This window comes from Esox lucius, chromosome 11 (assembly GCF_011004845.1).
Source record: "Esox lucius isolate fEsoLuc1 chromosome 11, fEsoLuc1.pri, whole genome shotgun sequence".
In the NCBI taxonomy this organism is placed as follows: Eukaryota; Metazoa; Chordata; class Actinopteri; order Esociformes; family Esocidae; genus Esox; species Esox lucius.
Genome location: NC_047579.1, coordinates 42,537,737 through 42,549,786, shown reverse-complemented (window position 1 = coordinate 42,549,786; position 12,050 = coordinate 42,537,737). Strand labels below are relative to the sequence as shown.

Genomic DNA, 12,050 nt, shown 5'->3' with positions numbered 1-12,050 from the left:
TAAGTAATTTGTTTAACCTCTAATTTTCTTTTGCTGGATGTGAAATATGTTGTTTATATTTGCATAATCTAATCTACCTCAGTTAACCATTAAATTCCAAGTTTGAAAGAAAGTGGGTTTGCATTCATGGTACATAAATCATTACATACATATTTTTGAGACTCTTTTTAGCTCAACTGCGACACTTGGACACCAGTGGCCAAATATCACAGGTTGCATCTTTCAGTGTCAGCATTTTTGGCACCCTTGTTTTCAGTACTTCATGTACCCTCCCTTAAGGGCACCAAGCCAATTTTATGAGATTGCTGAACACCATCAAGTTTGTTCTTAGCCCTGGGGAAAATCATTGAGGAATAATGATTTAGGCAAGAAAATAGTAAATGTTTCATGGCTCCAGGGGTGTAGTCAACTGATGGTACTGTCCCTCCTCCACCAGTGACAGCAGTGGAGAGATCCTAAACAACAACTGTGTGATGGAGTACCACCAGACTACAGGAACTCTCAGCGCCCACTTCAGGAACATGGTGAGGCAGAGTATGGATGAAGAGGTCATAGTCAGGATGATTAGAGAGCAGAGTATGGATGAGCAAAGGGTCGAGTATGGATGAGCACAGGGTAGCGATGGATGAGCACAGAGAGACTCAATCAGTAATGCTGCACTTAAAAAACATTCTCGTCCAAGACAAATCCCAGCATGTCCAGTGTACATGTCTATATCCTGCATTGGCATTCATTCAGATAACCCAAATATAGTGTCACATTCCCTAGGTCCTCCATGTCCATGTCTACTGTGGCCCTGGAATGCAAAGGGATGACCTGTGTGTATGTGTGTTTCCGGAAAGCAGCTGCTGTCCTCTCAAATGACCCTCTCTGACCCTTTTCACCCAGTCTTTGAAGAGGATCAAGCGCTCAGATCGGCGAGGTGCTGAGTCTGTGACAGAGGAGAAGTTCACCATTCTGTTTGAGTCCCAGTTCAGTGTTGGGGGAAACGAGCTGGTCTTTCAGGTTAAGGTGAGAAGCAGTTGCCCAGATCACCGTACTATTTTGTTAACCTGAAAATACCAACAGGTTTAAGAAGAGATGAGCTGTGGACAAGGCCAGAACGGCACTGTGGCTCCAGTCAAATTTCCTATTTTCTTAAGTAGTCATTTGTAAAGGCCGTGTGATAAAAGACACACTGACTCCTCTCCCGGCATGGACTGTTTAGTCAGAACACAAAGCCACTGCACAGCTGGTTGGAGTGAAAACATCTTAAACGAGTAGCACTCTGCACAACTGCACACTGTAATGAACACTGTTGGGTTTATGATGACCTCTGACCTCATCTTCCCCCTCTCACTGGCAGACGTTATCACTTCCTGTGGTCGTGATCGTACACGGTAGCCAAGACAACAACGCCACGGCGACGGTGCTGTGGGACAACGCTTTTGCTGAACCGGTGAGTTCATCGTGACGTCGCGGCACGTTTGAGAATGTTTTACGTGAGTCTGTTTTCTCCTGATGGACCCTGGCCTTGCCCTGGTTTGAAGGCTTTATTCCTCTTGGCTGTCCTCTCCCCAGGGGCGGGTGCCCTTTCTGGTCCCCGACAAGGTGCTGTGGCCCCAGCTGTGTGAGGCCCTCAACATGAAGTACAAGGCCGAGGTGCAGAGTAACCGTGGCCTCTCGGAGGAGAACCTGGTGTTCCTGGCCCAGAAAGCATTCAGCAGCTCCAGCATCAACCCTGACGACTACCGTAACATGACCATGACCTGGTCCCAGTTCAACAGGGTAAGACCATAACATGATTAGATTAGAATAAACTTTATTGTCATTGAACATGTACAAGTACAATACCAGTTCAACAGGGTAAGACCGAAACATGACCATGACCTGGTCCCAGTTCAGCAGGGTAAGACCGTAACATGACCATGACCTTGTCCCAGTTCACCTCGGTAAGACCGTAACATGACCATGACCATGTCCCAATTGAAAAAGGGTAAGACCGTAACATGACCATGACCTGGTCCCAGTTCAACAGGGTAGGACCATAACATGACCATGACCTGGTCCCAGTTCAACAGGGTAGGACCATAACATGACCATGACCTGGTCCCATTTCAATAGGGTAAGACCAAAACATGACCTGGTCCCAGTTCCTCGGTAGTACACCGTTTTCCATCAGAAGGTCCTGCACTACGTAGGCAACGGCGTGTTATGTGGGACCAGGAGGCCCATGGTGTCAGGCAGGCTTTTGTTTTTATTCACTGGACAGTATTTACAATGCCTGCTTGATCTATTTATCATTAGTTTATGTTTAGGGCGGCATGGTAGCATAATGGTTAGAGCCTTGCATCATTAACCCAAAGAGTTCTAGATTGAATCCCAGAGTAGGCAAGGTGACATCTCTGTAGTCCCTTAACACCCTACCTAAGTTGATCATTTCACCTGGCACAATCCTGCTGGCAAATACCAAAATCTACTCCGAACCCACTATATTAATTTGAAACATGCATTAAACATTCATGGACATTTAGACAGCTTGTTGTTGGCTGATAATTTGCCCTGGAGATGTTGACCTGGGAGTCACCCAGGATCATGTATTTTTTGTTTGGGACAATTCATCCACAGATACCAGTGGAAGGAGTCTAGTTACTTTTTAGGAAGTCATCTTTGAGTAGTCTCTCATCTGTCGGTGGGTTAGAATGCTAATTAAAACATTACCAGATGGAAGAGGTGGGAATTGCAGTGAATCTAGTGTGCTGACATTCTGTAGACATATGAATGCAGTTTGGATACAGTTATTAAACAACACAAACGAGTACCATTGTTCTACAACGTTTGTTCGTGCAACAACTCCCGTCTAATGATTCCTCTGTAGCTGCATGCAGACCAGTTCGCCACAGGCTGAGAGTGTGCTTGGTGTGTTTTCTCTCCAAACTGGGCTTCCAAATGACACCCTACATAGTGTACTCCAGGCCCATTAAACCCACAGGGAGAGTGTAGGGAGCCATTTTGGATACAGGTATAGTTTTGATGAGCTCCAGTTGGCTGGTCGTGAGCTCCGTAGGCCTGGTTAATAGGCCTGTTCAGGCCCAGGCCTCATTGGCTCCTACTAAGCAGCCCCTGATGACTGAGAGCACACTGACATTCAGTCCTCATTCACCACGGAGCATCAGCCTCATTAGAGACCGCGGAGAGAGGGCCAGCAGCAGGAACATGCCCCTTTAGCGGTCACTTAGCGACGCACACCGAATAGACACACACACAAACCCAGTGTTCTCTCTGCATTGCTACCACGGTCAGTCCGATGTGAACAGACGGATGAGGACACGATGTCCTCTGTGTTCGTGAGGGATGGGGGGGGGGGGGGGGGATCGATGAATGGATGGATGAATGGATGGATGAATGGAAGGGGTTCAGCTGAACTCTGGAGAACATTTCTCACTGCTGACTGAGATTGCTCCTTAACTCTGCTCTTTTTGAGTGACGAAAGGTTAAGGATGGACTGGTAATGTATTGGTTGTGTTAAATTCAATGGCCAAATCACTCTATCTTACAGGAGAGTCTACCTGGCAGGAACTTCACATTCTGGCAGTGGTTCGATGGGGTCATGGAACTAACAAAAAAACATCTCAAACCACACTGGAATGATGGGTAAGAATTTTTTATATAGGTTTATACTAGAATTTTATAAAAAAAAATCTCTCCAGAATAACCTGTCAAAAATGAGACGTGCAAGTATAGCAGCTGTAGTGTGAGGTAGAGTGGGAAATTAGAGAACATGGCTGGATGAGGAACTCCTTGTTGTGCTTTGAATGACAGCTGTAATGTGCTTTTCTCTAAAGCCCTCATGCTGTTTCAGCCTCCCATAAGATTTAAATCTCAACCAGCCTGCCCAAAGGCTCCCACCACCGTGAACACGGCTTTAACATGGAGATAGTTGTCTCCACCTGTAATGTGTCATGGTCATGAAAATACTGAAGAGGAATGGGAGAGGCGTGACGAGGCATGTAACAATTGATTTTCCTCTGGCCTTCCATTCTCTATCTGCAGGGCGATCCTGGGCTTCGTAAACAAGCAGCAGGCACAGGACATGTTGATGTCCAAACCTAACGGGACTTTCTTGCTCCGCTTCAGTGACTCTGAGATTGGGGGAATCACCATTGCCTGGGTGGCTGAGAACCCTAATAAAGCAGGTACTGACAATCCGTCCATCACTTAGTAAGTTGGACAATTAATCAATTTAGCTTTGACAAAATGGTCTGTAACAATGAAGTGTGTGGTGGTGTGTTTCCAGGGGAGAGAATGGTGTGGAACTTAATGCCATACACAACCAAAGACTTTTCCATTCGCTCTCTGGCTGACCGCATCAGCGATCTGAACCACCTGCTGTTCCTGTACCCAGACCGACCCAAGGACGAAGTCTTCTCCAAATACTACACGCCCCTTCTGTGTATGTTTCTAACCTTTGTATTCCAATAAATAACAAAATAAGAAAATGATTGAATTATTATAATTAGATAGTAATTTGGTTGGATTTAGGATGTCCCACTGAGGACCTTTCTACTGAGGACCCGGTTAATGTGCAACATATCTTAAGTCAGAACTTCTTCTTGACTGACCTGTGACCTTTCTGTCTTATAGCCAAACCAGTGGATGGATATGTGAAACCGCAGATCAAACAAGTAGTGCCAGAGTAAGTATCTCTTTTGCTCTGATTCTCTCTCCGTGGCGACAGGGCATGTTTAATCACCTAACAGTGAGGCCTGAATGCAGATCAACCATTAGGTCTCTTCTCCAGACGGAGGAGCCAATTAGAGCCCAGCATCTGCGGACCTGAGCAGCTCTCTCTCCCTCTCATCACTGCACTTAGTCAGGGTAATGAGTTAGTGGTGCATCCCTGGGCTTTGGGGCTCAGTGTGGGAGCACTCCAGAGGAGGCAGCCCAGCGCCCTGCCGGGCCTGTTACAGCTGTGCAAAGGAACTGCTCGTAATGAAATAGAGAGCGGAAGAGGAGACAGAGAAAGGGAGGTGAGTCATGGTGAGAGTGGCATTCATAGTGATGTTGTTCTCTGTTCTGTCTTCAGGTTCACCACAGCCAATCCCGACCCAACGACCAACCCCACGTACATGGATCATGGTGCCTCCCCTGCTGTCAGTCACCCTCAAAACTACGGCATGTACCCACCCATGTGAGTACCGATGTGTGCTAGTGCCTGATGACTGGTGGTTATAGCTGCTCCCTCTGTTGTAGCAGGGCGACTCTAATCTGTGTTTATAACTGTTGTAGCAGGGCGACACTGACCTGTGTTTATAACTGTGTTGTAGCAGGGCGACTCTGACCTGTGTTTATAAATGTGTTGTAGCAGGGTGACTCTGACCTGTGTTTATAACTGTGTTGTTGCAGAAATTACTCTGAACTGTATTTATAACTGTGTTTTTGTAGGTTGACGGTGACCTGTGTTTTTAACTGTGTTGTGGCAGGGCGACTTTGACCTATGTTTATAACTGTGTTCTAGCAGGGCGACTTTGACCTGTGTTTATAACTGTGTTGTTGCAGGAATGACTCTGAACTGTGTTTATAACCGTGTTTTGTTAGGGCGACGGTGACCTATGTTTATAACAGTGTTGTGACACTGACCTGTGTTTATAACTGTGTTGTAGCAGGCCAACTCTGACCTGTGTTTATAACTGTGTTGTAGCAGGGCGACACTGACCTGTGTTTATAAATGTGTTGTAGCAGGGCAACTCTGACCTGTGTTTATTACTATGTTGTGGTAGGGTGAATCTGACCTGTGTTAATAACTGTGTTGTAGAAGGGTGAATCAGATCTGTGTTTATAACTATGTTGTAGAAGTGTCTCTGACCTGTGTTTATAACTGTGTTGTAGCAGGCCGACTCTGACCTGTGTTTATAACTATGTTGTGGCAGGGCGACTCTTACCTGTGTTTATAACTGTGTTGTGGCAGGGCGACTCTGACCTGTGTTTATAACTGTGTTGTAGAAGTGTTTCTTACCTGTGTTTATAACTGTGTTGTAGCAGGGCGACACTGACCTGTGTTTATAACTGTAATGTAGCAGGGCGACTCTGACCTGTGTTTATAAATGTGTTGTAGCAGGGTGACTCTGACCTGTGTTTATAACTGTGTTGTTGCAGAAATTACTCTGAACTGTATTTATAACTGTGTTTTTGTAGGTTGACGGTGACCTGTATTTTTAACTGTGTTGTGGCAGGGCGACTCTGACCTATGTTTATAACTGTGTTCTAGCAGGGCGACTTTGACCTGTGTTTATAACTGTGTTGGGGCACTGACCTGTGTTGTAGCAGGCCAACTCTGACCTGTGTTTATAACTGTGTTGTGGCAGGGCGACTCTTACCTGTGTTTATAACTTTGTTGTTGCAGGAATGACTCTGAACTGTGTTTATAACTGTGTTTTGTTAGGGCGACACTGACCTGTGTTTATAACTGTGTTGTAGCAGGCCGACTCTGACCTGTGTTTATAACTGTGTTGTGGCAGGGCGACTCTTACCTGTGTTTATAACTGTGTTGTAGCAGGCCGACTCTGACCTGTATTTATAACTGTGTTGTAGCAGGGCGACTCTGACCTGTGTTTATAACTGTGTTGTGGCCGGGGCGACTCTTACGTGTGTTTATAACTGTGTTGTAGCCGGCCAACTCTGACCTGTGTTTATAACTGTGTTATTGCAGAGAGAGTCCGACCTGTGTTTATAACTCTGATGTGGCAGGGTGACTCTGATGTGTGTTTATAACTGTGTTGCCATAGTGTCACCGGACCCCACCCGTCTCAGTTTTAAGGTGTTACGCTGCTATATTATTGTGCTGGGGGATATGAGGAATGCACTACTAACTTTTTTTCAGTCTCCTCCAGTTTAAAATTTTAGAGGAGATGAGGTCCTGGTCCACACCTGCGGATTACCTGGTTTGGGGGGCCCGTTGCTGTCCCTGTCCTTGTCCACCTGGTCATACTTCTGACCTAGTCTAAAATTAAATAGACTCTGGATTTAGCCCAGAGAAATGTATTTATTATTCCAATTGGACTCTTAATATCTCACCCGGCACAGCCAGAAGAGGACTGGTCACCCCTCTGAGCCTGGGTCCTCTCTAGGTTTCTTCCTAAAATTCGACCTTCTTAGGGAGTTTTTCCTAGCCACTGAAATTCAACACTACTGTTGTTTGCTCCTTGGGGTTTAAGGCCGGGTGTCTCTGTAAAGCACTTTGTGACAACTGCTGTTGTCATTCATTTGATTGATTGTAGCAGGCCGACTCTGACCTGTGTTTATAACTGTGTTGTAGCAGGGTGACTCTGACCTGTGTTTATAACTGTGTTGTAGCAGGCCAACTCTGACCTGTGTTTATAACTGTGTTGTAGCAGGGTGACTCTGACCTGTTTTTATAACCGTGTTTTGGTAGGGCGACGGTGACCTGTGTTTTTAATTGTGTTGTAGCAGGGCGAGTCTGACCTGTGTTTATAACTGTGTTGTAGAAGGGTGGATCTGACCAGTGTTTATAACTGTGTTGTAGAAGGGTGACTTTGACCTGTGTTTATAACTGTGTTGTAGAAGGGTGACTTTGACCTGTGTTTATAACTGTTGTAGAAGTGTCTCTGACCTGAGTTTATAACTGTGTTGTAGTAGGGTGACTCTGGCCTGTGTTTATAATTGTTTCCTGTGTTTTTGCAGGAGTGACTCAATGTTAGATGCGGACGGTGACTTTGACCTGGATGACACCATGGACGTGGCACGACATGTGGAGGAGCTGCTGCGGCGACCGATGGAGAGCCAGTGGAGTGGGCAGCAGTCGTGACCTTCAACCTCTGACCCCTGACACCAAGAAAAGAACCCTGCCCTTTTTGACATTTTTGTGGGTTTAATTCCATTAATTTCCACCTGTTTTATTTCAGAGAGCTATAATGTGCAATGTTAATAATGGTTGTGATGGTTTTTTTGTTTTGTTTTGTTTTGTTTTTAGCACGCAAACTGCATGTCTGTGACCTTTGTTTCAGTTGGTCTCCTTATATATCTGTAAACCAGACTAGTTATAAATGCAAAAAAAAAACATGTTACAGTATTGTATGAAAAAGAAATGTAATTAAATTCATGCATGTATTTTTATTTGATCACAATGCTAACAAAGGTTTTTGGAAGAGGGTGCTCAACAACCATAGGAGAAATTAACTACTGTACGATGTAATACCTTCCTATTGTTTTGTTATTTTAATCTTGTAAATGGTTAATGATTTTTTTGCATCTAATACGCCATCTGCCAAAAAAAAAAGAACTTGAAGAATGTGTTGTTGTTAGCCAGTTCCAACCAATTGACAACAGATTTTTGATGCAAAAATCCACCTGAAGAAAATTTGCAAATGTTCCCACCAGTGGTGTGTTTCAACAAAATAGGAGTGGCTGTGATAACGAGGGTTAATATGAGGCTGAGGCCTGGCCCATTATGTTAATTCTGCCTAAAAGATCTGATAATAATCAAATCCGATATTTAACAGAAGTTGTGCAGCATTATTGGAGGATATTTATTCTTATATTCTGTCAAGTAAGAGCTATGTATAAAGTTGAGACTAAATCCCAATCGCTAAAGATCGCACGCGCGATATGTACTGTAGGCAATCAGACAGATTGAGTTGGGATTCATTAAATGAACCTGAAATAGTACTTCACAATATATAGAAATATGATCGCAATAAAACAATGAAAATTATATGCGAAAGAAAATGTGCAATTACAATATTGTAACGCTATTGTGTGAACATAAGCAAATTGACGAATTGTAGGCTATCCATATAGCCTAGTCTAACTTTTTACGAAGACATAGATGTGTCCAGACAGACATCTGCGCATAACCATTATTATTTAGGCTATAGTTGGCCTGATAGCCTACCAAATGTCATAGATGTATTTATTTTATTTTTGTAACAGATGTCTTTTACCCATTTATCAAATTGCAGGTTCACATTGGAACTCGAATGCTGGAATTATTTTAGTGATAGTGCGCTGCCGGGTAAACAGGATCGTCTGTTGAAATGATTGACAGTTATATGAAAACATAATTACTGGTTGTTTTTACAAAATGTTATCTAAAGGCTATTCTGCCTATTAGCCCATAGAGTTTGTAGTCTACTAAATGAATAGGAATTGTGTGTGCAAACATTTAGGTATATGTTTAGGTATGGCTTCAAAAATATCTTCACTAGGCTATTAATGGGCTAAAGTGATTTTAGTCAGTTCGCTCTTTTCTGTGTTTTTCAAAATGAATCCCCTCATCTGATGCAGTCTAACATGACAATACCGTTTTGTAAAATGCAACCATGTAATTACACAAAAGCAATGTACAGAGGTAACGTTTTGTAATGAAGGTCTGATTGGGGAGCTATGGTGAAGCGTGTTGGGAAGCAGAGGTCACTGGGTTGTGTGGGGGTTGAGTTTAGCTGGGATATCTGCACGTAAACCAATTAGCTTGTATTGAGGGAGTCCCAATACTTGGACACTGGCTTATACAGTGCATCTGTTGAAGTACTTCCCCTATACGTGGATGACTATTAGTGAAGATGCCCGAGTCATGTTGCCTGGTCTGGCTGGCAGTCTGTCTGTCGCTATGTCTGTCCCTAGTCCGGTGTCCTGTTTGATGTCATATGGTCACTTCACTAAACCTGCATGTGCATGTCTGTCTCTGTGTGACTACCCGATTCCAGCTAAATAACTAGCTTGGTGTGTAGATAATATTTGAGACCACTAAACTCTTGACTCATCATAGAGTTGGGAAAGGAAATTCTGGCTTATTCCCCCTTGTAGAGCCGATATGTTGTAGGGGATGATATACTCCCAGGAGTATCGGCTTCTGGGGATACACCTTAACTACAGCACGCTAACTGAACGTAATATGACGATAGACCCACCTGTTGCCATGGTTATGCTGTAAACCCCTACACACGAGCCGTCGGACAATGTAATGACCACATGCTGTAACACTACACAATCCGGACTTCCTCGCAGTCTTATACACTCACACCCTTCTCTCAGGAACGAAACCCTATTTTTGGTTGATTTCATGAAGTTAAAATGAAATAGTCGACCTGTACACCTTATATGAATTTATTTTCTGTACCATAATTCTATTTTATTACAGTCTACTTCTGTGGTCCCTCTGAATATTACCCGTTTGCACGACCTGAGGAGGGCAGTCACCTGACGAAATGGAAGTCAATGCAATTTCATTAGAAGTACTACCTTTACCCGCAACTAAAGGAGCTAGAAATCAGCTAATATTTAGTTGCGGAACGTTACATAGGCTTGCAGAAACGTCGAACCTCGGTAGGGCTTGGCAAAACATGTTTCTCTTCAAAAAAGGCACGTGTGTAATCTCTGTGTACTATATTTACCATCCGGTGATTGAATTTGTTCCTCGCTATCAACAAAGTTGTTAAAAATCGGGTTTTACCAGGTGCGACTAAGAAAACAGTCATATTTTTTCATTACATTTCATTGTGTCATCTATACTCACCGAATTTGAAAAAGGTTGTATTACTTTTTTCTTAGTCACATCTAAAGATTAGCTAATATCTATCTAATTTGATTGCGGTAGAAACTATAGAAGTACCAGATAGAAGTCATCCGGCAAACGAGAACATTTCTTATGTGCTTGTTTGTTCGGCTGAAATTATTTAAAGTATTTTCTCATGTGTTGATTTTATTTTTCCAGGTCAAAATAATTAGTTTTTCGTCTTTGTATTTCTTGATTTTACTTGTGTTTTTTTGAAGAGTTAAATCTAAATGGGAATTATTGTGATGTTTCCTTTTTTTAAACATTCTTCTGATAATTTCAAACTTTTATCTGTTTTCACCTTAGTCTATGTACTCTGGAAGCTGTACGTGGCACTGTGTTTTGTTCAGTGTTAGTTTCATGTTTGTGGTTTTGGTTTTAGTACATGGGATGTGTTACAAGAAAACCTGCAACTGAATTGGGAAAAAAATAAAGTTTTATAAATAATTCCCACAGTAACATGAACGCAAAAAAGCATTTGTCACTGAAATATATTTAATGGCTTGTTCACATTCACTTTCTGAACTGTACTAATACTGTACTTAAGACATATTTCAATAATGTAGTCCGATCTGGATGTAATTCATTTGTTCTTATAGAAACATAATGGGGGGAAAATGATAGCTGTAATGTTATCAGTTTACATTCTGAATTGAAAAGGAATAGTTCCACACCCTGCTGGTCAGCTGTTCAACAGCCTTGCTGACTGGCCTTGGATGTCCTGTCACCACCAAATCACAACAAAATGCATCCTTACATTAGTCTTCAGAAACATTGATGTGTGTAGCGTTCTGCTGTTAAGGGACTGGGATAGGAATTGCTTGTAATACATGTTATACATTATGACATTATTATATTACATATTATCATTATAGATTGTGATTATCAAATGCACGGAAGAACTGATTTATATTCCAAGCACACACTAAACCAAACTGAATTTAAGCTGCTATATATTATACTATATAATGAGATGCCAGATAGCCTAGTATAAAGCATCTTACCAGTAACTGAAAAGTTGCTAGATCAAATCCTTGAGCCGGCAAGTCTATTTGTCTTCTTTAACAGGATCCTCCCTTGGACATTTCCATATTTTATTGTATTACAACATGGCATTTTGCCCTGGATCACCACAAAGACAGTCCATAATGTCAAAGTGTAAAATAAAACCTGCAAACTGTTCTAAATTAATTACATGTACAGTATCTCACAAAAGTTAGAACACTCCTCACTTTTTTGTAAATGTTTTATGTATTTTCATGTGACTACACTCAAGAAACGACACTTTGCTACAATGTAAAGTAGTGAGTGTACAGCTTGTATAACGGTGGAAATTTGCTGTCCCCTCAAAATAACTCAGCACACAGTCTAAACCGCTGGCAACAAAAGTGAGTACACCCCTAAGTGAAAATGTCCAAATTGGGCCCAAAGGGTCAATATTTTTTTTGGACACCATTATTTTCCAGCACTGCCTTAACCTTCTTGTGCATGGTGTTCACCA

At 42.6% G+C, this 12,050-nt stretch overlaps 1 protein-coding gene across 1 annotated transcript in view; it reads left to right on the top strand.

Moving 5' to 3' along the window:
• Positions 1-11,008, top strand: part of stat5a (signal transducer and activator of transcription 5a) — a 99,427-nt gene extending 88,419 nt beyond the window's left edge. The window contains exons 11-20 of the mRNA XM_010874813.4: positions 437-524; positions 889-1,011; positions 1,346-1,438; positions 1,561-1,767; positions 3,539-3,633; positions 4,033-4,175; positions 4,277-4,432; positions 4,624-4,675; positions 5,066-5,170; positions 7,681-11,008. Of these exons, the coding sequence (XP_010873115.1) occupies positions 437-524; positions 889-1,011; positions 1,346-1,438; positions 1,561-1,767; positions 3,539-3,633; positions 4,033-4,175; positions 4,277-4,432; positions 4,624-4,675; positions 5,066-5,170; positions 7,681-7,804 (1,186 nt within the window). The 3' untranslated portion in view covers positions 7,805-11,008. The remainder of the gene's footprint in view (positions 1-436; positions 525-888; positions 1,012-1,345; positions 1,439-1,560; positions 1,768-3,538; positions 3,634-4,032; positions 4,176-4,276; positions 4,433-4,623; positions 4,676-5,065; positions 5,171-7,680) is intronic.
• The last annotated feature ends 1,042 nt before the right edge of the window (positions 11,009-12,050 follow it).